The following is a 24483-nucleotide window of genomic DNA, read 5'->3' as shown; positions in this document are numbered from 1 at the left end:
AACAATGAAGTTTTTTACCTCAAAGTCAATTTGAAGGCAAAATAAAAATAATATTATACTTCATGATAAAATTTATACAATGTTACATTAATCATTTACTATTACTTGTAGTTAATATTTATTCATTTGTTTTCATTAATCCTATTGCCCAAGTCTCACCGAGTTGTAAATATTTTATTACTAAATGAATAAATATTGTAATAAATACGACATGACTTTTATTGTCATTCGTTAAAGCGAAAAAATTGATTAACTTAATTATTTAATGTAATTTGTAATGAAATATTCTGATTAAAAAAACGCAATTAAAGAATGAATTACTGTAGTTCAGGCCGCCTTAAGCTATTAAGATTTTGTATATTAGTTACATTTAATGCATTGCTAACATATGAAATATTAACAAATGGAGACTATATTTTGCTATAAATGCAAATCGAAAAGAGCTACAGTTAATACCAGATTTCTATCTTGTATTGATTGCTTTAATTCATATATTGAAGTCAATGTTAGAAAAGAAATAAGGACGGGCCCAATTGAAAGGTTGAAAAAATTAAATAGTGGCCACCAGTTTAAGAAGCCTCCAAAGTCAGGACTTTATGTTGCGCTTGGGTTTGGGTTTTATTCACAAGCTTTATTAAACTTGTTATCACTTATACCTGATACAGGAAAAAGGCCTGATTATTGTATTAAGTCTTTTATTAATGTCGATACATCCCCATTGATAAATAAAGATCCTTCAGAATATTATGAAAATGTAAATACATTTATTCAATCAATTTACAGTCATAATGTTGATTCAAACAAGTGCCCGATTACACCAAAATTACATATAATCCCGTTTTGTTCAAGCTTTATTAAAGGTGATTCTCAGTCACATAAAGAATTAAGACAAATGATAATTGATGAGATTAAGCTACATATTAATAGAGGAACCGATCACATCAAGCTTCTTATTCAACTAATTGTTTTTAAAGATATTAAATACTATTTAGATAATATAGATAACTCAAAACAGAAATGTCTTGTGATAGCATCTACATCTGAGTCAATCGGTTCTGAATCTCTCCAATATATGACATTGGCGTCTGGTATTCATATTAAGTCGATTTATAAACACCTTGATTTCAGATGGCCTACTGATAAATCTTCGTTTTTTTTCATTCGTCCACTAAGAAACTTAACTTCAAAAGAAGTGATGCTATATTGGAAATTCAATATTTCTAAAATATTAAATAGTTCGATCGGCGCAGAGATTTCTATAAATAAATCTCCAATTGAAGAAGAAATCAGTAAATTTATTCTTTCTCAAAATGAGAAAATATGCAATATTACTAATATATTTATAAAACTAAATGAAAGCAATAATGAGCTGCATAAATATTCAACTTATGAAGAGAAAAGAATATCTTGTAAATTGTGCGGAGTAATATGTAATAAAGCAATTAACTACGAATATTGCCAAATGTGCTATTCATTACTTAAAATTTTAAACAATTTGACTAAAAAAGTGCAAGATTAATTACTGTTTTAAACACTAATTTACTCGTAATATTAGATTAATGGTTTTTCTACCGCGTTATAGATCCAGTAATTACAAATCAAAGTTTTTCAAACCAAAATATTTCCGTGGGAGATATAATGATAATGTAATATGTAAATTCTATAATATGCAAAAAAAAAGAGAGAATTTTTACAAATTTGCAATTTTGATACTAAATTCAGTATTAATTTTAACGACGCTTTTTACAATATTTTTTTTCAATATTGGTTATTACATATGGGGATTTTCAAATGGTTCTATTGTTAAGTATAGTGTTTGCTTAAATCGAATTTCTTCAGAAGGGGTTTGCATTAATACATCAATTATTGATTTTGAAAACTGTAGTGAAATTATTGAATTTGATAATTTTGGATCAAGCAAAACGCTTAACAGCATAACTTCGAATTCGTCAACAAAATCAATCAAAAATACAATTGCGAATATCAAGAATGCAAGCTTAATACTTACTTGCCTAGTTACAACGTATTTGGCATTTTTGTCGTTCTCAACGCTTGTTTTACTAATCAAAGAATACTTATTTAACAAAAGATATGCCCATATATTTTCCATTGTTTTAATGGGGGTTTCTGCTTTATTTATTAAATCAGGGTTATTTTATTGGATTTTGATGCACATTTCTTGGAAAAAAATTTTGAGGACAGATAATAAAGTCGCAACGATTCAAACGATATATCATTCATTAGGGTCAGGATATTATATTTTGGTTGGAATCTTATTATTAACGTTAATTGAGTTGGTCATTCTAATTAAAATATTACCTAAAGATCGTGAATATGGTGAATATTCATTAATTTCTTGAGTTAACGAGCAAAGAAAGTAAAGCTGAGAAAGCATGCTTATTAAAACTATTTATCTGCATTCAATAGACTTTCTTTGATTTTTTTAAGTTGATCAATGCTATCTAAATGGTCAAAGTCAACTCTTTTTACATTCAACATCCATTCCCTTAATAATTTAATCATGATAGGGCATGAAGTTCTAATAACATGGAACAATTTTGTGCGATGCTCTAGGTCTTCAAGCGTGAATTTCTTGTTGTAGTAACAGTAGGCATTTTGCAACTCTTCTGAAATGACCAGTTGGCTGCTAATGCGATTCAAATCAACTTTATAATATAATTCATTTTCTTCAGGATCTCTACCGGGAACTGTTGTTTTAAAACTTAATAATAATCCATGAGCATTGATTTTCCCAACTCTATTTGTATTGTTGCTTGATATTTTTTTAGATGAATTACTTGAATCTATATCAATATTCGGGGGCACCAAACAATTGTTTAAATTATAAATGCTTCCTTCTTCGTAGTAGTTCAATTTAGTCAATGAAAGCATTTCGACTTCGTATGGATCAGAAAATAATAACTCGAGCGACAAAACCACAACGTATTGCAAATCAGATCTCTGCCTTGTACTTTTCTTTTGATCTGCACTTACAACTCTTAGTGCAATCGATTTGGATAATATACGCAAATACAATAATGATAACCTAATGTATTCGATAATAAATTTCCCACGATAAATAGCATCAATATTTTTTTCACAAAATTTTTCAATCAATTGGTCTTCATGATTATTCATAAAAATTTGACCAGCCATTAGTTCAATTTTTTCTTTATCATTACAATTGCTTGATAATAATTCAAATGGTATACAACTTAATAACTCACATATTGTTTTCCTATTTACAATTATTTCATTTAATTCATTTTGCCAGCGCTTAGACTCAATAGATTCTATAAATATGTCATGTTCTTTCTCATATAGATGTTTATTCTTTTCATTTAATAGGGTTTTATCTAAATAACAGTATGCTTGCGGACTCTGGCTAATCATAGTTTTCAAAGTTTTCCTATTTACAATTAATCCTAGTAATTGAATTGCAGTGTTATTTTCAAGATATTCTATACTTTCAGAAATATTGGCGACGCTATCCTTATTTTTAAAAAATTGAATCATACGAATTTCTAATAGAGACATATTTGTTTGGTTACTTTCAAATTGTGCCTGGTCTAACTTTCTGAGTTCAATTATCTTTTTAATCCGTAATAAAGCTCTGTAATTTATCTTAGTTGACCTTATGCATTCCTTTTCAAGTGATTTTTGCTCCTGCTCGGAAAGTACTGGATATGGCCTGACATTGCTAGAGCTGCAGACCGCATATTTCATATCATCAAAAGAATGAATGATAACTGAACCTTGCTTAATTAACTTCCTAAGTAATTTTTCATGTTCCTCCTCTATTCCTACTGTTTTATTTTCTAACTCCAATATTACCGCACGCCCAGGCAAATATCTTTGTTTCTTTGTCATCCTCCACCACACTAACTCGTTATGCCGAAAATCATTTTCAAGCATTGTATATAAAGCTTAAAAAAACTATTAAATCACCCAAAATCACTAGAATAATTCAATTTTATTGGACTGAAGGTATCCTAGTGCACATCCAAAATTAATATTCTAATAGATAACTTTAAAACTTGTATTCAATATTGAAAATCTCCAACTGAATTAACTTTTTTCTGTTAATTTTCCTGATAAATTTTGCAGCGCAATTCCACATAATTTGCAATGATTTCTGCGCTCACGACTGTAGAACTTTTTCGTCTGAACAAATTAGTACAGAACATTATTTTTGAATGCATGAACATTTTTGCATTTAAGATTATCTAATATTTTGAGATATTCCGAATTACCATAAATATTATAATTCATTTTACAGTAGACTAGAGCTCTCACTTTTATAGTTTATTTTTTTTCGACACATTTTAAAGTACCAACACAGATTTTTAAACAGTTATATAACTTTTTTAATACAATAAATCATCAATCGCGTATCTTTTTTTTCAAAATAACGAGGAGGGAACAATAAAATCTAATAATTTTCGATATATTATAAGGGTATTTATTGTAATGTGAAAAACAGAAAAACATGGCATCTCCATATGATTATTTATTCAAATACATAATAATAGGCGATACGGGTATGATTTCTTCAAGCCTCATGCTATTTATCAAATTTATTAATTTTTTAGCTGTCGGTAAATCGTGCCTTCTTTTGCAGTTCACGGATCGACGTTTTAGGGTAGATCACGATTTAACGATTGGAGTTGAGTTTGGTGCAAGAATTGTAAACCTAGATTCTAAAAAAATAAAATTGCAGATTTGGGACACGTAAGTTACAAGACGATAACTCTAATAAATAATTGACTAATTTTTCAGTGCCGGCCAAGAATCATTTAGAAGTATAACAAGATCATATTATAGAGGAGCAGCAGGAGCCTTATTGGTTTATGATATTACAAGAAGAGACACATTTAATCATTTAAGCAAGTGGTTAAATGATGTAAAGAGAAACGCAACGCCTAATATGACAATTATATTAGTAGGAAATAAATCTGATTTAGATAGAAGAGAAGTAACCACGGAAGAAGGAGTAGAGTTTGCCGAACAAAACGGACTCTTATTCATTGAAACATCCGCAAAGACATCCAATAACGTAGAAGAAGCATTTATGAAAATTGCTGAAAAAATATACAAAAATATCTTAGATGGTATCTACGACCTTTCTAATGAGGTGAGTATATAAAGGATTTACTTTGTTTTTCTCAAAAAAATTTTAGATTGATGGAATTAAATGTGGTAGATCAATCAACACAAATATAATACTGTCTAAGAATGAAACTAATCATTTTAATAGTAGAAGTAGAAATTGCTGTTAGTAAAGTAGTTTTTTGACCTATAAATATATTAATGAGCGGCATAATCATTTGTGACCGAATAATGTTTGACATTTGTAGAAAAATAATAAAATAATGATATAAATACAATATATACACCAATAGAAAGAGAGAATATTGAGAAACATGGATTTATTTTCCGGTAATAATTCACTTTTTTATTATAATGGCCAACTCATTTGGTTTCAAAAGAACAAATTATTTTTATTTTCTCTAGTCGACCATTTACAGGCAGAAATTGCTCTAGGTGACGAAATATCAGGAAATAATATAGTTTCAGTGAATATTTCAATGGATGGCGTACTCACTGCTTGTGACAATAATAAAGCTGTTTATTTAGTTAAGATCTGCCATTCCAACTTTGAATTAATAGGTCAATATGTACATTCAAAAAGATTAAATATTTCAATACTCAAGCCAGATACAAACGAAGTAATTATAGGTGATAAGTTTGGTGATTTATACCTAATTAATACCGCTTCTATCCACTCAACGATTAAAAACGGCAACAATTTATCTTCATTAGAGAGCGATTTAGATTACGAAGAATTACTAGAGAGCAATATGATTGATTTTATAATCCCAAAAATGGGCCACCTATCAACTATTACATGTTCAATAGCTAGTAAAGATTTCAAAATTCTGTTTACGGGGAATAAATGTGGGAAAATATGGATTTCTAATCTTAAACATTTAGAACATACATTTTCAATATTATGTGGTCACGGTGACGCAATCTCATCGCTCTGTGAGGTAAATTTAGCTGGAGGATCATATAACTTAATTATTAGCTCATCACTTGATAGAAGAATCAAGTTGTGGGACTATTTGAATGGAACCGAAATAGATTCTATTAACCTCAAGGTAAGTAAAACATTCGATTTCAAACTATTTATCAATTTTTGCAGTTTGTCCCTTTGGAAGTGAAGTTCAACGCTTTAATGAGGAAATTTTTTATCAAATGTGAAGGTTTAAGTGGAATAACCGTGGTTCCACTAGATTTAGATGAAAAAAGCAACACCTTCAAATTCCGAAAGGAATTCACCATGATACATCTAAACAGCATCCCTTATTCGCTTGAAATAAGCGAGTTCACTGCTGAACCATTCCTCAAAACACCTGAAGATTTAATAGATATTAAAAACGCCGAGGGATGCGTTCTATGGTACAAAAGTAATGACAGCTTACCATGCCCCATTATCATTTATAAGAAAAATCCGTGCTCCAGTCACAATGACGAGTGTGAACACTTGAACTACACAATAATCCCAGATGCACTAAAAAACCTCGTAAAATCTAAAGTGAACATTTTTTCTCAAACCATGAGCACAGAGAACAGTGATTCGAAAAAAGTAAAAATAAGTGACTAATATTAAATATTTTGATAAGCTTACGTCACCTTCTATGAAACCATAAGCTTTTAATACATGCAGTTAATTCAAATCAAAAATTTTAACCCTATTGAGAGGACTTGTAAGTATTATTAATTTTTCCCCACAAGGGGAGTAGATAAACATTAATAAGATATGAAGCGCCAAACTTTCTAGATCCCTTCATAATTAGGAACATTTGATTTATTTTTTTTTTAGTTTTCAATAATTCACGAAATTTACTAAGATGATTTCAAACGACCATTTGAAAAGACTTGCATCTACTTCCGCAGTAATGAGTTGCACATTAGGAAAGGCAACTTGCTTGGGTATGGACAAGATTTGCTCCCCCTTAGCAGATAATGACGTAACGCAAAGAAAAACACAAATTATTTGCACAATTGGCCCAAGCTGTAATACCGTAGAATCGCTGATTGGCTTAATTGACAAAGGTATGAGTGTTGCAAGACTTAACTTTTCTCATGGTGATCATGAGAGTCATTTCAAGACACTACAAAATATCAGAGAAGCAGCTAAAGCAAGACCTCATTCTACTGTCGGGATAATGCTCGATACTAAAGGTCCAGAGATTAGAACCGGAATGCTAGAGGGTGGAAAGCCTATCGAATTGAAAGCAGGCCAAACTTTAAAAATAACGACGGACTATTCCATATTGGGCAACTCTGATTGTATATCATGCAGTTATTCCCTATTGCCTAAGAGTGTGCAAATTGGAAGTACTGTGTTAATTGCCGACGGCTCATTATCAACTCAAGTGCTCGAAATTGGTGACGACTTTATTGTCTGCAAGGTGTTGAATAGCGTAACAATAGGTGAAAGGAAAAATATGAATCTACCAGGTTGTAAAGTTCACTTGCCAATAATCGGGGATAAAGACAAACGTGACATTGTTGACTTTGCCCTTAAACACAATCTGGATTTTATTGCGCTTTCTTTCGTGCAGAGTGGAGCTGATGTGCAGTTGTGTAGACAAATTATTTCTGAAAACACACAGTACTCTAATGGAATTCCTAGTTCAATAAAGATTATTTCCAAAATTGAAAACTTGGAGGGTGTGATCAATTTTGATAGCATTTGCAGCGAGTCCGACGGTATCATGGTTGCAAGGGGTGACTTGGGCATGGAAATACCACCAGAAAAAATATTTGTTGCTCAGAAATGTATGATTTCCAGATGTAATGTTGCGGGTAAGCCTGTTGTTACTGCAACTCAAATGCTTGAAAGTATGATCAAAAGCAATAGGCCAACAAGGGCGGAAATGACTGATGTTGCAAACGCTGTTTTAGATGGTTCGGATTGTGTAATGCTATCTGGGGAAACTGCCAACGGAGCATTTCCATTTGACGCAGTAAATGTCATGTCCAGAGTATGTGCCCAAGCTGAGACATGTATTGATTATCCAGTATTATACCATGCAATACATTCCTCAGTTCCTAAGCCTGTTGCTGTTCCTGAAGCTATTGCCTGTTCTGCAGTTGAGTCTGCTCATGATGTAAATGCAAAACTAATCATTACAATTACAGAAACCGGTAATACTGCAAGACTTATTTCAAAGTACAGGCCAAGTCAGACCATTATTGCTTGCACAGCGAAACCAGAAGTAGCAAGAGGACTGAAAATTGCAAGAGGTGTTAAGACGTATGTCTTAAACTCAATACACCATAGTGAAGCGGTGATATCTAATGCTCTAGCACTTGCAAAAGAGGAAAACCTTATTGAGAGTGGAGACTTTGCAATTGCTGTTCACGGCGTCAAAGAGTCCTGTCCAGGGTCATGCAATCTTATGAAAATAGTTAGATGCCCTTAATTTCATATTTGATATGGATAAATATTCCAGGAATATATTATTCTGTGAGTAACTTTCTTAGTGCTCATTTACAACCACGAATATTGCAGATTTATTATTCATCAATTTTTTTAGCTTTATCCTACTTATACACTTTTTGCGCTAAATTTTAGGCCTTATTTTGACCGCATCTAGAATAAAAGGGCGTTTGCTCAGAAATTCATTCCATTAATTTGAGCAAATGTAATTATTTCATATAATTATCTTCCAGAAGTATGCGCACTCCTGACTCTGTAATTTTGTGGAAGTTGTATCTTCTTGCAGTTATTTTCTTGGTATTCGGTGTTTCTGTAAGTGATGCCGTGAATCTGCAACTTCAAAGTGAACGTATTAAATCTATCAGCGACTTAACAAAAATGGATATTATTTCATTATTAATTGTTGGTTGTTTTGCATCAATTGCTGTATCAGCCGGTGGAGGAGGTGGAATTATTTCAATGCCTATTTTTCTAAGTCTTATGCGAGTTCCATTTTCACAAGCAGTTACTTTTTCTTCTGCAATTATTCTTGGAGGAGTAATCTGTGCATTGATAACCAATTTGTTACAGTATAAACGAGCAGTTCCGGAATACAATGATGCAGCTAGTTTCCTTAAGTTAGCTGTTACTGAAAATCAGATTCATGAATATTCGTTCTCACTTATACCAATAGAAAAAGCACCGTTGATTGATATTCAAATTGTATTATTTATTGCTCCACTTCTTACTCTTGGAAGTTTATGCGGAATATTTATTGGAAGATATGTTTCCAATTTAATATCAATCTTTGCCCTAAATACTTTGTTATTATATGTTTTAAAAGTGTCAATTTCAAAGTTTAATAAAATTAGAAAATCTGAGAAAAAAATGACCAAAGTTCAAAACAGTGAATCTGAACTATTTTCGCCTACAATTTCCGAGACAAAGCAATTGATTAATACCGAAAAAGTAAAAGAAAATCTAAAAGTCATTTTGTATTTATATACTTTATCTATTATTAGAATAGAGAAAACCGTAATGAATAACATTAACGAACAAAATAGCATTATTCAAACTAGCTTACCAGTCCATCAGAATAAGTGGGTAAAATTTAGAAACTATAAACTATGGATTTCATTTGTTACACTCTGTTTTTTCTCAGTTTGGATCTCTATTTTGGATAGTGGTATACTTTTTTCAAAAGGATCTCGCATTCATTTGTTATTATGGTTATCCAGTGTAATAATACTGTTGGTGTTCCCAAATATTGCCTTACCAAAACGATCATTAAATTTAATAACTTCAATTATTAATTCACAAGAAAGGCTTGCAAAATTCACAAAAACCCTCTACAGTAATATATCAATCCAAGATTATGAAACAATCGATATAGTGTCCTATATTCAATCCAAATGCTGTAATAACTTCTTAAATTATGTTTTGGCAAGCTTAGAGATACTTTTAGTTGGATTAATAGGTGGAGTAACTGGCGCAAGCGGAGGAATACTAATAAGTACGATTTTCTATTTTTCTCAAGTCGACCCTTCCTCAATTGCCGCAAATAACTCCACTTGTTTGATCATATCAACACTAACATGCTTTTTTACATACCTGTTTGAAAGGAGAGTTCACTTTGACCTGGCCATTTTACTAATAGCAATCTCGGTTATCTGTACACTTATTGGTAAAAATATCATCGACTTTTATGTTAGAAAACATAAACTTTCTTCGATAATAGTCGGAATACTTATTATCTTGATTTCTGCAAGTTTAATCTATATGAATTTAAAATTATTTGCATTATTGATAAATTATTAATCATATATTCTTTTATAGAAATATTAATTGGCTACAATTTTATAACATCATTTTAAATTTATGCCAGTACTTCTGTAGTTGAATTTGTTTTCGTTATAGAATTTGAGAATTTTGCAACAATTTTTGAAGAAAATTCAAATTTTTTTTCAAAAATTTCAAGATTTTTACGCGTTTTCGAACATAGTGAGAAACTGGGAAAAATTAATTATTAGAAAAATAGAATACTTATTATTATTATTAGGAATGAAGTTAGCTATGACTAGCTTTCCTGGTGAAAATGATAAAGTTATTTATTGTGTTAATATTATCTAAGATGGTATTAAATTTAAGTTCGTTAATTGGGCCAAACCAACTACATACTCTTTATCCTTCGCTTGAGAATTCTCCGATTATAACAAACTCATGGACTATTGGGATATTTATTCGGCTAAAGATATCCTCATGGGCACCTCTTTTTGAAGATGTTGCAGATCAAAAAATTTTTAAAGAAACATTGACTTTATGTATTAATAGAGGAATCCCTCCACCGCAACCACCAATTTTCATTCGAATACTTGAATATGAGCATTTAACAGGGCTTACTGGAATATTGTTTGAATTCCCAAAAAATGATAGAACAAATAAAATTGTAAATAGAAGAAATATCCTTGAATTTTTGTTGCAATGTCGAGAAGATAAACTGGGAGGAGAAGCTCACATTGCATCTAGCCTATTATTGAGGAACTCCCCAGTTGCACAAAACACAAATTCAATACAAGAGTTTAAATTAAAAAAGATTGAAGAGGATTATTCAATGGCAACTACATTTACAATAACTTTTTTGATGGTTGCAACTACACTTTCAGTAATTAGCGCATACGTAATATACTACTCAGTTGCTAAGAATAAAAAGTAAAGAATCAAAACAATTCAAGTTCAACCATCACTGGACTAAAATAAAATGATGAAAATTGATAAATACTGAAAAAAACTTCGAAGTGGAAAGTAACTATTAAATAACAAGAACATTTATTTCTTGAAAATAGCACATTAAATTATTTGTTGATTTTGACCTCAAAAAAATTAACGTTATATAAGCGGGGTTGCATTCTAGAATTAATAAGATAGGAACTTTGTTTCCCCACAAATAATTGAGAATGTTAATTGTATATATTTTGCAGAACATCCAACGATTTGCAGAAGAAAAAATATAAGTATAAATACACATTTATACTTAATATAAATTTATTTGGAAGATATCTGTATGAAAAATAATCCTTCATAATATTTATGCATTTTTTAATAGTGAGAGATGCCCGAGAACTGCCAAAAAAATATTGGTAAAGGTTCGAAGATCTCCGATTTGTCTTCAAAAATCAGAGATGCAGAGAGCGATCTGTCAATTTCTAGAGGAATTAAATTAAGAAACAATAACATAGGAAACAATTTTAAACCAATTAATGGACTTGTATTCGATAAAAGTGGTCAAGATTTGAAAGAGGTATCCGAACTACACATATTAAGACTAAAACAAATAGAAACTGCCCAGAGGTTAAAAGAAACATTAAGAAGAAATGTTGACCTTATGACTGAACTACAGAAGGCACGAGGAGTTGTAAGAAGTTTAGAAAAAAAAATAAGTCTATTGGAACGAGGGGAAGGCATTAATTTATTTCGTAACGGTGCCAAGGACACAAATTCTCCATGCAATCATTGTCCAAAACAACAAGAAGAGATTAACAAATTAAAATTACACATAATTGAATTGAATGACACGTTCCAAAAAAGATGGGATGATACACAAAAGGAGTTAATTAACGCAAAAAATTCTCTGTCTGATGTTTCAAATAAGCTACTTGACTCATTAAATAATAATCATCAAATGAAAATCAGCCAAGAAACTGAAAAACTACAAAGTATTAGTAGAGATTATATTAACGAATCCATAGAGGATAGTTTACAGTTTGATGATAAAGTCATAGAAAGATATAAAAGTTATACCAATAATACTAACAATTTTAGAAATGGGTCTGAAGCTCAATCACCCTCTACCTACAAGCTATCTAGGCCATCGAGTTCAAACTTTTCTAATGATTTAAATATTCGCCATGAGAATCTAAACGCCTATTCTCGAATTAACAGTAACAATTTTCAGTACAGTGAATATCCTCGTCAGTCAGAAACTCCCAGAGCAAGTTTTGCCAACACATATATTAGAGACCAATTTTTAACTCATAACCAGAAAAGTGATCCAAATGTTGTAATTAAACATAGTAGACCACAGTCAGAAAACCTAATTAAATATCCTGTACTTGAAGCAAACAGAAATTTTCCAAATAGTCACAATAATTCAAACAGCGGTTTTTATCGAACGAACAATGGGGCTAACTGTGATTCTGTTTCACGGATCCGCTCTTTGGATTCGATTACAATCAATCCCGGATTTAATAGTCATGCAAATTCATTTCCTCCTGGGTTCGTCTACAACGTTTCTAACCGTAAATATGATTTAAACTCTCGTGACTCAATTTCAAATAGTCTTCCAAACCCGATGGTTTATCCAAACAATTACTCTTCAAACATTTTATCATCACATAATAAAATTCAAACTCCAAACAGTTCGTTTGCTTCAGGTGTTGAAATGCTCAACTCTAGCAAAACAAAAAATTCATTGCTTCCTGGAAGCAATAACACAAGCTATGATTCCCACTTTGATAATAATTCAATAATACAAAACCAAATTGAATGTGAAAATCCAACTGGAATCTCCAACTATAATTCTTATTCTGTAAATGAGTCTAATAATATTCAGAACTCAATGAGCCCTTCATCGCATTCCAAAACTATAATTGAACCAGTAAAGGACCAAACGGTAAATAACTATTCTACATCTTTGAGTGACAATTTTAATGAATATCCCTCTTCACCTGTTACGAAGGGCACTCTGAATGAGCTTGAAATTGATCAAAACACATATGGTAACATCAGAAGAACTCTCGAAGAGCTGAAGAAGACTCAAGACCAAAGAGTCCAACAATTGAAAGATGATAGAGAAAAACTTCTTAGGGCGGTACTAAACGACCTACAAGAAATGAAAGATTTCAAAACAAGCCTTAATAGTATAAAAGAAAATCAAGAAAAAATGATTAAAACTGCCCCGAAAGGCTTGTTTTCACTTGAAGATAGTAGCAAATACGGCAATATCTAATTGAAAATCATTAGTATAAATTGAAATGGGCCATAACTAAATCTCAATTTATATATTAAAACCTCGCCTTAGTTCTATTACACTTTTTAGTTAGATTCCATTTTTCTAGGAAAGAATCTGAAATTTTAATATTCTTTAGATTTTTTGAATATACAAGAGGTTTAATTACTGCTCCAATTCTGGCCTGTATCTTTGGCTGAATAAGCTTGTTATGTATTGCGGTTGTGTTCCATTCAGGCCCAATTGGATGCTTAAAGGTACTTTCATATAAATCACTTGAATTATAAGGATGTGGTACCTGGCTGACGCAAAATTTTGTTATTTTCTTGTCAATTGATCTGTTAGGATTAATTAGTTGTTTTACTTTTTTTGATGAATCTTCCTTTCCTCCACTATTCAATTCAGTTATTGTTGAAATTGATGAACACCAATTACCCCAACCAGGCACTATTTTATTATTTGAAGATCTATGAATGCTCTTCGATACCGATGGATCATCAATATTAACATTCTTAGGTATGAAATCGGCATTTCCTTCTATAAAAATATGCTTGAATAATTCACTATTTGCTTGAGCAGATTCTTGATTTTCTATATCATCTATGCTAGCCATTTTTTCAAGTTCATCTTCAATATTCAAATACATTTTCCTCTTTTTTTCGCCATTATTTTTCTGGAAATCTATATGTTTTTCACTCATTTTATATTGCTTACAATTAGAATCATTGATATTTGACCGAAGTTGGCTATTCAAGTTGCTATCCATAAAATTAATTCCAACAATATCTTTATTATAATTCAAATCACTTTGAATCTGATCCTTTGTCTCCATTATCTCATTTACTGAAGGCTTAGAAAGCTGGATAGTTTTATCTGAAAAATTACTAGATAAGTGACTACCTGGTTCGTTAATAAAAATTTGATCTTGCAAATTTTCTTGTTCAAGTTGGCTTAATTCAAAGTCTAAAAGATTGTTTCTCGATTCAATTCCGCGTTGAATAAATTTCAAATCAAATAGTCTGTTGGATGAATTCCTTAGATCATCAATATTCTTTCGAGCCATTTCAATAAAATGTGAACTCGATTCTATTTCTGGATCGGAATCACTCAATTCATTTTCCTCATCAAAATTTACTGAAACTTTTTGAATTATTTGTTCGATTCTTCTTTTTTCTTCATGCTGTTTTTGAGCTTGATCCGAAATATTCTTTTGTAATTCACTTCCGCCAAACCTTAATGCCATCTTAGCCCACTTTTGCCTCGCAGTTTGTCTTCTCATTAATCTTATTTTGGCTCTTTTTTCCTCGTATTTTTCTCTGATTTTTTTTACTAATTCTGGATATTCAACCTCTCCTAAGCTGAGCAACTTTTCCTCCTCTATTTGTATTTGTTTTCTACGATTCTTCCTCCAAGTCTTTGATTTAATCTTCTTTAATCTTTTGTTTTCCCTTTGTTGTTGGAATAAAATAAATTTAAGTTTTTTCATAAAACTTTTTTCTGAATGATTTTTAATCTGATCACAGGGAGAAATGTCACAGTGACCCAATATCTCGGAATTTTTTGAATAATCTTTGTGTATCTCTTTCAACACGTTATCAAATTCTTGTTCGAATTCATCCAAAGGCTGGTAATTAGTCGTAAATTGTCCAGTTGAAACGATATCAATCTTTTCAGGTTCTCCATAAGAAATTGTTTCCTGTCGATTTATTCGATCAATAGTCATACCCCAGTGCTTCATCCCTTTTTGTGTTAAGTCATATTGTGTCTTTCTTTCTAATTTATACAGTTTATTTGGTGGAACTAGTTCTGCTATCTCACCCTTAGTTTTGTGTTTGGTCTCTAGCATCTTTATTTGGCTAATGACCTCTCTGGTTTTGATAGATCCAGATAAATTTTCCATTATGCTACCAATAGCATCTTTGATATTTATCTTTTCTTTACTCCAAACCTTGCCGGAAGATTCGGAAACTTCATTGAAATTAGAGCTTGTCAACTCATTTTCAAAATTACTTCGATTATTCACGCTACCTTGTACATTATATTTAGATTCAGAAATTACGTTTGAAACACTATTTATTAATTTATCAAATTCCATAGTATTACTACGATCTTTTGAACTCTCCCTTTTTTTCTCCTTCAATGGCTTCATAGTAGGATTATCAAGCAAAACAAGATTGATATATTTGAGCAAGTATTAAAACTATAAAATGTTCAGGCTACAAGTATAAAAGGTACCCATAACACTGTTTAAATTATCTCAAATTTTTTAAAACCTGTATAAATACTTAAGCAAAAAAAGACTATAACGCCAGCAAAAAGGCGCTGGCGGTATGGTGAGTCGTATTTTTCAACTACCACTTTAGAAGATAGTCATTTTCGTGCCAAAATTTCTCTTGAATTATGTCACTATAACATTTATACATGCAACTAATAATAATCAATTCATTATTTATTTTCCATATTGGATTTGATGGTTTGTCTAACTTCGTTTGATCTTTGCAATCAGTTTCAATTGTCATTTCTTTACACTTGTCAAATAATGAAATATCTTTGTTATTTTTCAACAATAAATATTCATCTCTAGATTTCTTTTCTTCTGGCCTAGTCCTATAAATTGTTGTTCCTTTTCTAAATTGTGGAGAAATACTGTTATAATTTATTCCAAATTCGTGGAATAACAATTCATTTTTGTAAGATGAATCTGTAAATTTAAGCTTTTCTGTTGCTTCCTTTTCATTCATTTTTTTGATAGATACTAAAGACCAAAAGCATGTATTGTAAAGATTATTTATGTGACAGTCAACTTGTCTCCATGAAAGATAAGTTTTAATATCCTCATCAGTTGGGTAGATAATTATTCTACCATCAAAAGTTGGAGGGTACAACAGCTTTTTCCCAGGAAAATAAGTATCCCAAAAAAAAATAAACGAGGACGTGAATAAAGATACGACGTGTGTTAATATTTTATCATTTTTTCTACTCCATATTTCTGTTTTTCTCCTGAAAACAAAACTTGTTTCAAATGTTAAAAAGAAAAACTTAACATAATGAATAACTTACCTAAATTCATCTGACTGACCGTATGAAATAACAATGTCACCCAAGTTCTTCATCACATTTTCTGCACAACGACTCATTAGATCTAGTCCTCGTTTGTCATTTGGTTTATGGAACTCGTGATCTTTAGTAAACCTAAAGGAATTATTATACTAGTAAATACAATTTACACTTACTCATGAAAACTGTGGCCATCAATTCTAGCTACAAACCAACAATTTTTTGCGATCTTACTAGGTTGTTCGTATGTTTTAATGTACTCGTATTTGCTACAGGCCATTATTTAATTTGTCTAACACAATTCTGAATTTTATTACCACAAAGCGGTAACACTTAAATCTAACTTAGAATTTTGATTTATAAATCGCGCAATGCACAAAAGTCTATACAGCTTATAAAGCATTCGTACTTTCTATGTATTCTTTGTAACCAATCCCCTCTGTTCCTATACATCCATCTATTGTGAGAACTAAAGGATATCTACTTAGAATTAGTCTAGACTTTCGTATTTTATCAGGCCTAATATTTAAAAACGGGTCTGTTGGGTTAATTAAATTTTCTTCACTGATAGATAGTGAGTAGAAAGGTGTGTATGAAGTGCATTTGTCCACATATTTTTTATCAAATATCTGGCATTGAGCAAAAGGAGATGAACTTTGTTTATCAGAGATTCTATGGATTGAGTTCATCCTTTGCGCAAGTGACAACCCACTTAATGCATAGCACGTATGGTATAAGTCCCTTGGCTTATTTGGCTTATCAATTAATCCCCCTTCAGAAAGCTGACAGCAAATTAATATATATGATATCAATGCTTGAAAATCACAGATACAATTTCGGACGCACGATTCTGTTGTAGATGTTCTTATTCTCAAAATTTCTTCAATACAAAATAATAAGCCTGTAAACCAAAAACTATAACAAGAGTCTACAAGTTTGTTTGTTCTACCTTGAAACCCTCCCTCAATTCCAGATTGTCTCTGCACTATCCAATATAGTAACGAGTCCACATCTATTATAGATGACTTCCCTAGAATACAAAGACCAGAAACAACACAATATGTATATCCCCCATGTGACTCACCACCAAAATCCCCAGAGTAGCCTCCATCAAAGCCACTACAACTTATAACATAATTTTCGATACCGTCGAATAACTCTTCAGTAACAATTTGCAACATGCTTGCCACAGCTGATACACAATAAAACGCCCTCACATCAACTTCCCCATCCAACTGGACCTTGAAACCACCAGTTTCGAAATCTCTTAATCTTTTGAAAAACTGGTACATTTTAAATCTATCTATCTTGAGCAGAGCTTCAGTATCTCCTGTTATAATGATTGAAGAGACTGCTAAATAAGTAGAAACCAAGTTGGGCATATGACTAAAGTTTCCTCCAAATCCACCAGAATTATCTTGGAATTTTAAAATTGTTGCAATAATTTCAAAAGAATCTTCAAAAAGTTTAATTTGATTAGTATTGGGATCAAATACTTCATTATTAGCAGCATCTTCTGAATCGAATGATAGTTGATTGTTTTCGTTTAATAATAATTCCTCCGAGTGTATGCTCCAATAGATCATTAATATTCTCGTAGACTCACCTTCAATACTACTTTCTGGATACTCAACTTTCCTCATTCTTCTTACAAACTTAAGATGCTGATTTCTTTTTAATATTTTGTCCCGAAAATTTGCAAATTCATCATCATCCGAAAAATTATCGTGAAACACGCTCTCAATAAAGTTTCTGAAGCAACTTTGAGTACTTTCCTTTGATTCTATCCAATCTTCAAAAGTCCGTCCTTCCTTGTATTCATTCATCCCCAACTCATACCAGGGATAAACTCCGAAATTTGTAAAAAAGATATCGATGTTACTCATCATGGTAGTTTAGTTTTTACATTGAGAAACAAGAAAAATCGATTGCTATGAAATTTCTGAAAAAAAAGAAAAAAACCTTGCAAGAACTATGAAAAATGTATTAACAGTAAAGAAATAGATATAAAGAGGGAATACATCTTCAGAATTAAAGATCATTGAACGACAGTGTCATATCAATTCTAAAATTGCACAATATTTAGCTTCATTTATCAAAGAAAAAGATAGAAATTAGTGAATTACCGCCAATCATATATAATCCCGCTTGAGGCAATACGTGTAATTTGGATTTAGATCAACAATGGGGGAATAATAATATTTCAATTACACATGTATTTGGGCCATTATACAAATTTGTTAGTGTGTAATTAATAGAATTATAGGGTAAGCTATTTTTTCCGTGCAATTTTCTTTTGATCACGAATATCTGTAACGTAATGCCTATTAAAGCCAGAGTTTTACATCAAACTTTATGTAAATTAATTAATTAATAATGGATAATCAATCGAACACTACAAACCAAACGGTGAGTTTAATTAAATTATTTTGACTCTAAATACTCTATGTTTAGGCATATACTATGGTTAACGACTACGGAAGGCAGGCTGCAACTACAATTCAAAACTGTGGTAATCAATTATTAGGAAGTGGAAGAGATTATCTGCAAAATTCACACATTATAGGCGAAGGGCCCAAACCTTTGAGAGCATTATGTTTTGTTGGCGGTATTTTTCTTTCTCTTGCCTCACTACTTGGAATTTTTAGTATTAGTCAGCTGTTTCTATCACCAGGAAGCTATTTGTTTGAGGCCGTTTTATTCGGGCTTGGTATCATAGTAATGATAGTAGAGTCAAAAGATATTGAAAAACTAAAGCCGTTTAGAGATTTTTGTTTGGAATGGGCAAAGTTCCTAACTGTCCCTGCAGGGAAAGGTACTCTCTACTTGCTTTCTGGTATATTGGCCATGTCTATCTTTAGAATAAACTTTTTAGAGTTATTCGCAGGTACTTACATGGCATTCCTGGGAGTAATTTGTATTATGGTTCAGTTTGGATGCAGAAATCAACTTCAGGCAGCTGGTATTTCAATAGACTCGGTCGGTTCCTTCTCTAGAGAAAATACAAATGAAAGATTTAATAGATTAGCATAAATGAGACCATTAGGAGTTATATAATATTTAAACCGAATATTTGTTTGAATAATCACCATATAGAATGTGATATTTGTTTGACTCGCCCAAGTAGGTCTATTTTTTGTCAAGTTTTCTTGATAAGCATTTAGAATTATCACATTTTAAACATATTATCGCTGCAGTTGGCGTTTGCAGATACCGTTAATTGTGTAAGCTCCCTAGAGTACGTGAGGACTCAATCGAACAACGAGGACGTGAAATTATGCGGATTTAATTGCTAGTCTTAGAATTTGAAAGCTATTTTTAATATTGGGTCGAATTATAGCTTTAAGTTAATATTACTAACATAAAATATAGGAATAAGTCAAACTAATTTGTAAATACTATTTAATATATTTTGCTTCAGATTATTTGGAATTAATTAGAAATTGGAACCCAATACGCCATAACAATTCACCACATTTAAACATTTTTGTTTAAAAATACGACTTTTATATATTTAAGAATAAGGCGCTTTCTATTTCCAAACTAATTTTCAAAATTTGAAAGGTTTGCAATAAATTAACTTTCTTGAAATATATTTCGTCAGGAATATACACTGAGGAATATAATCGTACAATTTCGCAATTTAGTAATATAGGTTGATTTAAATCATGTTTGGAGTTATTACAATCGAAGATCAAATTAATGTCTTCCCGAACGAATTGAATCACTTTTCTGAAATTCTTTTAAAGGATATGAAAAACAGGGCAAACCCGAAAATAAAAGACCCTTTGGTCATTTTGAGGAACCGAATAAATGATAAGTACCTAAATAAAGTTATAAACAATGCGGGATTGATGATTTATTTTGTCGGATTTGATTGTGTTGACCATGCAGATATCGATGATGATGAAGGTGGATTATTATTTCGTGTTACATTTAAAATGATTTCATTCAAACCATATATTGGCGAAGTAATTGAAGGAGTAGTTATTGATTCAGATTCAACTGGGTTAACCGTTAGCCTCGGATTTTTTAATGATGTTAAAATCCCTTGCAGTGATTTAAGAGAACCCAAATCAATTGATTCTAACACCAAAATATGGTCTTGGGACTATGAAAATCACAAGTTGTGTTATTTAATTGATTCTACAATAAGATTTAAGGTTTCAAGCGTCTTATTTAATGAACAGCCTCATGATAATAGTATATCACCGATGGTTGTTGTTGGGAACGTTCAAAATGATGGGCTTGGTATGATTTCTTGGTGGAGTTAATTTATTGATCATGAATTACCCAAAGTTTAACGCTTTATACGCGGTAAAATATGTGGCTACGCGCTTTGCAAACCACTAAAATTTATTTCATACCATTATAAAATGGATTCTGGTGAACAATTGGAAAATGTTCTATCAAGAATACAATTACTTCCATGGAAGGAACAGCATGATGTTGAACTCCTGCTTAAAGTATTACGAAGGTATGAGTTAGATAAAAGAGTATTAAAACCATTCGACAAAGTTTATATTGATGAAAAGAATTATTTTGTTGTGCTGTTTTGCGACCCAACAGAAGGGGGCGCATTGTCTGACTCTACTCAAGTATTCGCTAATGGTAAACCATTAAAGTCGTTACAAAAAGTGCATTTTCTTGCACTGCCTCCATTTAATGCTGCGTTCTCACCTCTTGCACAAAAAGTTTCTACAATTCGGTTGAACAGGGTATTGCAAGATCAAAGAGAATTGGACAGGGAAATTGAAGTTTCGAGTTCTGATGTTGAAAATTTATGTGGAATTGATCAGCTCTGCAGACTCTATATTGAGCCATACTTTCAAAAAAAGAAGAGAGAACCTATATACGTTGGAAGAAAAGTAGAAATAGATGGAATTGTATTTCTCGTATGGGCATCTGAGCCATCTCAAGTTGGTGTTATTGACGAAAATACAGCAGTTTACATTAACTGGGATTGTTTTGGTGAATTTAAAAGAATTCATGTAATGCCGTTTTCAGACACTTTACCTCAAACATATTCATTTGACATATTCCAGGATTATCTCAAACCGTTCTTGTCAAGGTATACATTCCACCCCTTTTCGGAAGGGGAAAGCTTTACATACAATGGTGTTCAATTTAAAATAATTGCAACAGATCCTGCTGGCGTAAAAGCTCGAATAGGTGATAATACGACGATTTATTGCCAAGGCAGTCTAACACCATCGATTGTTGATCTCCTACCTGTTCATTTATTAGAAAATATAATACGTCTTCCTCCTAGAAGCAGGCCATTTTCAATACTACAGGCTCTCGCACACCTCCCCCCTTCAGATGTTGATCGAATATTCGGATCCGCCGATTCTAATAATAGTAGAGGAATAAATAATGAAATTGTTAACAAAATAACACAAAAATCATACTATTACGAAAGAAGTGAAACATGTAGTTCATCAGATGATACTCCACTGTGCACAGTTTGTTTATCAGAGGTAAATGAAGGAGAATTTGTGGTTAGATTAGATTGTCAGCATATCTTTCACCATCAGTGTATTAAGGAATGGTTCAAGATGTCTGTAATCTGCCCACTTTGCAAAGTCGACGTAAGGGGTAATAGTAGCTAGTCCGCTATTACTATAGTTTTAGATAGGAAATATTAAAGTCTTGTTCTAAAGCAATTGCAATGTTCTATACAAACAAATTATAATCTTTTATTGCAAAACTTCTTAATATCTCGTCCATAATTTCATTTATGTCCTTTTCTGAAAGTCTTCTGTACTCAGTTTTCGTTTGCAATGATTGATTGATAGCTGGAAATCTACTTGGGCTATTGAAAGATATGACAATGTCAGCCCTTTTTGGCACAATTCTCAATAGTAACAAGTACAAATTCAATTCTTCCCTTTGAATTCCTTCAGGATACCTCTTATCTAATATCTGACTCCCAATGCATTTGGAAATTTGTAAATCATTTGAATACGCAGACAATGGTTCAGAATATATTATTTTCGTATCTAATGAATTGTTAAATTCAGAAATATCCTTGAAATAATATTCGGCAACGTTTCCGCGTCCAACAGAATCAACTAGATCCAAAATTTCAACAATGATACTACATTCTGAAAGCTTATCAACAAAAACCTCTTGATGATCAGGTATGTCTCTCACATTACTAATGTCATCGAATTCTTTCGGGATATTCAATTCTATTGCTCCACCATAAAGCTTCCTATTCGTATACTCCATAATTCATTGCTAATTGAAAAGGTGTCAATTTGCCGCGAATCCTGATGTAATTTACCTAAAAAAAATGAGCACTTATTCGACTTGAATATCTTTTATTCTCTCAAGTTCTTCGTCTTCATCATCTGAAAGAAACATAGCTTCACCTGGGTTCCAAATATGCAAATAATTATTTTCGCTTATGCTTGCAAACGTTGTTGTCTGCAAATTGCCAACCATACAAGTCAAATCGATTACTGGAGAAGTATGTCCACTGTGAGTAAAAATTAGCTCTGGCACTCCATCTTCAACTTCATCCGGTCTTTGTTCCATTCCAATTTTTGACAAATCCCAAATCTGAAGGTTTTTTCTAATAATTAAGGCCGTTAATATTTAATCCCAAATTAAACTTACCGAAACAGTAGAGTCGGAAGACGCAGATGCCAATAACGACTCATTTTCTAAAAGAAAACATAAACGATTTATTTGTCCAGAATGCCCATTAAGTGAGTGAAGTCGTTTACCCATGTTTCTAATATCGAATATTGCTATCACGGGGTCGCTCCCTCCAACAGCAATTATGTTTGTGCGAAATGGGTTGAATTCAATTGTGTTAAGGCTATTAATATTTGTGCTACAATGGCCAATGCAAGAATATCCAACTGACTTCTTAAAACTAGAGTTAATTTTTGTGTTATCAGAGTAATGTTCTTTGAACGTTTTAGTAATGCAGCATGGTGAAGCCGATTCACGTATATCCCAAATCATTATTAGTCCATCATCGCCGACTGAAATCATAATATTTTCATTTGAGGGATTCCATGAAATATCTTGAACGCTTTTCTCATGCCCTTTGAATTTAAGAATTGGTTCTAATTTTTTTCCATAGTTATTTAGTTTGCTTTGAATATCCCATAAACAAATAACAGTATCATCTGAACCGCTTGCCAAATAGGAGTCCTTGATTTTATTCCAGCTTAAAGCCCAGCCTTCTAACTCATGACCACGTAAAATTAATGATGGATTTTTTTCTGTTTTAATGGTACCTTCAGCCGTTTTTCCATTTACTAAACTTTTTAAATCGTAAATATTAACATCTCCCACTACTGTTTTTGATGCAACAATGTTGTTATTTATCGGCGAATGAATAACTCTATTTACTTCACCATCGTGCGGGATTAGAATTCTTTTAATAAATTTATTTGAATCACTTTTTTTGTGCGATATTGTAAATCCTGCATAATCGTTGTGAGAATTGAATTTCCTATATTCTTCTGGAATAGGACTATTCGGTAATAGAACATCCAATATAATAATGTAATCTTGATCCATTCCTGATGTATGAGTTCCTGTTAATAAAGAATATTTAGATGTTTCGTTCATGCTTTCATCGGTGTAAAAGCCATCAACATCAGAAATATCGCTTTCACACATCCATTGTATAGATAATGATGGCCACTCCAATATGTGAGTCATTATGTTTTCATAGAGCAATGATGTGTTTTCCTTCCAAATTTTGTACTTTTCTAATTTATTAGATTCTTCTGACTGTAACATCTTCTTTGCTTGGTCAAAAAAAGTGAAGTTCATCATTGATGAAAAGGGAGAGCTCTGAGCTAATGAATTCATAATGTTTAAGTTTATTTCAATCTTTTAGTTTCTCTTTATAATTTTTGTTAATTTGAATCCATTCATTAACTCAATTATTCGTTACGGTGAA

The 24483-nt window shown here is 31.7% G+C and overlaps 16 protein-coding genes across 16 annotated transcripts; 10 read left to right on the top strand and 6 right to left on the bottom strand.

Moving 5' to 3' along the window:
- Positions 1-403: 403 nt before the first annotated feature.
- Positions 404-1519, top strand: ELE39_000648 (uncharacterized protein; the record flags this gene model as incomplete). The annotated part of the gene is made up of 1 exon (XM_067343688.1): positions 404-1519. The coding sequence occupies one exon, from the start codon at positions 404-406 to the stop codon at positions 1517-1519; it is 1116 nt and encodes a 371-aa protein (XP_067202407.1).
- A 40-nt stretch (positions 1520-1559) lies between these two features.
- Positions 1560-2360, top strand: ELE39_000647 (uncharacterized protein; the record flags this gene model as incomplete). Its single annotated transcript, XM_067343687.1, has 1 exon — positions 1560-2360. The coding sequence occupies one exon, from the start codon at positions 1560-1562 to the stop codon at positions 2358-2360; it is 801 nt and encodes a 266-aa protein (XP_067202406.1).
- Positions 2361-2406: 46 nt separating this feature from the next.
- ELE39_000646 (uncharacterized protein) lies at positions 2407-3915 on the bottom strand (the record flags this gene model as incomplete). The annotated part of the gene is made up of 1 exon (XM_067343686.1): positions 2407-3915. One exon carries the CDS (start codon positions 3913-3915, stop codon positions 2407-2409), a length of 1509 nt encoding a protein of 502 aa, XP_067202405.1.
- Positions 3916-4489: 574 nt separating this feature from the next.
- ELE39_000645 (Rab2 GTPase) lies at positions 4490-6667 on the top strand (the record flags this gene model as incomplete). Its single annotated transcript, XM_067343685.1, has 4 exons — positions 4490-4731; positions 4780-5134; positions 5403-6161; positions 6206-6667. 4 exons carry the CDS (start codon positions 4490-4492, stop codon positions 6665-6667), a joined length of 1818 nt encoding a protein of 605 aa, XP_067202404.1.
- A 247-nt stretch (positions 6668-6914) lies between these two features.
- On the top strand, positions 6915-8495 carry ELE39_000644 (pyruvate kinase; the record flags this gene model as incomplete). The annotated part of the gene is made up of 1 exon (XM_067343684.1): positions 6915-8495. One exon carries the CDS (start codon positions 6915-6917, stop codon positions 8493-8495), a length of 1581 nt encoding a protein of 526 aa, XP_067202403.1.
- A 254-nt stretch (positions 8496-8749) lies between these two features.
- ELE39_000643 (membrane associated with over 9 transmembrane domains) lies at positions 8750-10309 on the top strand (the record flags this gene model as incomplete). The annotated part of the gene is made up of 1 exon (XM_067343683.1): positions 8750-10309. The coding sequence occupies one exon, from the start codon at positions 8750-8752 to the stop codon at positions 10307-10309; it is 1560 nt and encodes a 519-aa protein (XP_067202402.1).
- Positions 10310-10586: 277 nt separating this feature from the next.
- ELE39_000642 (uncharacterized protein) lies at positions 10587-11204 on the top strand (the record flags this gene model as incomplete). Its single annotated transcript, XM_067343682.1, has 1 exon — positions 10587-11204. One exon carries the CDS (start codon positions 10587-10589, stop codon positions 11202-11204), a length of 618 nt encoding a protein of 205 aa, XP_067202401.1.
- Positions 11205-11600: 396 nt separating this feature from the next.
- Positions 11601-13496, top strand: ELE39_000641 (putative low complexity coiled coil; the record flags this gene model as incomplete). The annotated part of the gene is made up of 1 exon (XM_067343681.1): positions 11601-13496. One exon carries the CDS (start codon positions 11601-11603, stop codon positions 13494-13496), a length of 1896 nt encoding a protein of 631 aa, XP_067202400.1.
- A 55-nt stretch (positions 13497-13551) lies between these two features.
- ELE39_000640 (coiled coil) lies at positions 13552-15645 on the bottom strand (the record flags this gene model as incomplete). Its single annotated transcript, XM_067343680.1, has 1 exon — positions 13552-15645. One exon carries the CDS (start codon positions 15643-15645, stop codon positions 13552-13554), a length of 2094 nt encoding a protein of 697 aa, XP_067202399.1.
- A 202-nt stretch (positions 15646-15847) lies between these two features.
- Positions 15848-16833, bottom strand: ELE39_000639 (tRNA(His) guanylyltransferase; the record flags this gene model as incomplete). Its single annotated transcript, XM_067343679.1, has 3 exons — positions 15848-16496; positions 16557-16688; positions 16730-16833. 3 exons carry the CDS (start codon positions 16831-16833, stop codon positions 15848-15850), a joined length of 885 nt encoding a protein of 294 aa, XP_067202398.1.
- A 112-nt stretch (positions 16834-16945) lies between these two features.
- ELE39_000637 (geranyl-geranyltransferase beta subunit) lies at positions 16946-18439 on the bottom strand (the record flags this gene model as incomplete). Its single annotated transcript, XM_067343677.1, has 1 exon — positions 16946-18439. One exon carries the CDS (start codon positions 18437-18439, stop codon positions 16946-16948), a length of 1494 nt encoding a protein of 497 aa, XP_067202396.1.
- A 577-nt stretch (positions 18440-19016) lies between these two features.
- Positions 19017-19586, top strand: ELE39_000636 (COPI associated; the record flags this gene model as incomplete). The annotated part of the gene is made up of 1 exon (XM_067343676.1): positions 19017-19586. One exon carries the CDS (start codon positions 19017-19019, stop codon positions 19584-19586), a length of 570 nt encoding a protein of 189 aa, XP_067202395.1.
- Positions 19587-20221: 635 nt separating this feature from the next.
- On the top strand, positions 20222-20827 carry ELE39_000635 (RNA polymerase Rpb7; the record flags this gene model as incomplete). Its single annotated transcript, XM_067343675.1, has 1 exon — positions 20222-20827. One exon carries the CDS (start codon positions 20222-20224, stop codon positions 20825-20827), a length of 606 nt encoding a protein of 201 aa, XP_067202394.1.
- Positions 20828-20929: 102 nt separating this feature from the next.
- ELE39_000634 (zinc finger protein) lies at positions 20930-22165 on the top strand (the record flags this gene model as incomplete). Its single annotated transcript, XM_067343674.1, has 1 exon — positions 20930-22165. The coding sequence occupies one exon, from the start codon at positions 20930-20932 to the stop codon at positions 22163-22165; it is 1236 nt and encodes a 411-aa protein (XP_067202393.1).
- A 64-nt stretch (positions 22166-22229) lies between these two features.
- Positions 22230-22787, bottom strand: ELE39_000633 (RAN guanine nucleotide release factor; the record flags this gene model as incomplete). The annotated part of the gene is made up of 1 exon (XM_067343673.1): positions 22230-22787. One exon carries the CDS (start codon positions 22785-22787, stop codon positions 22230-22232), a length of 558 nt encoding a protein of 185 aa, XP_067202392.1.
- Positions 22788-22859: 72 nt separating this feature from the next.
- ELE39_000632 (WD40 repeat) lies at positions 22860-24392 on the bottom strand (the record flags this gene model as incomplete). Its single annotated transcript, XM_067343672.1, has 2 exons — positions 22860-23120; positions 23178-24392. The coding sequence occupies 2 exons, from the start codon at positions 24390-24392 to the stop codon at positions 22860-22862; spliced, it is 1476 nt and encodes a 491-aa protein (XP_067202391.1).
- Between the last annotated feature and the right edge of the window lie 91 nt (positions 24393-24483).

This window comes from Cryptosporidium sp. chipmunk genotype I, assembly GCF_004936735.1.
Source record: "Cryptosporidium sp. chipmunk genotype I strain 37763 chromosome Unknown contig_14, whole genome shotgun sequence".
NCBI classification, from domain to species: domain Eukaryota; phylum Apicomplexa; class Conoidasida; order Eucoccidiorida; family Cryptosporidiidae; genus Cryptosporidium; species Cryptosporidium sp. chipmunk genotype I.
Note: the sequence above shows the minus strand (reverse complement) of the source record. Positions and strands in the feature narration are given on the sequence as shown.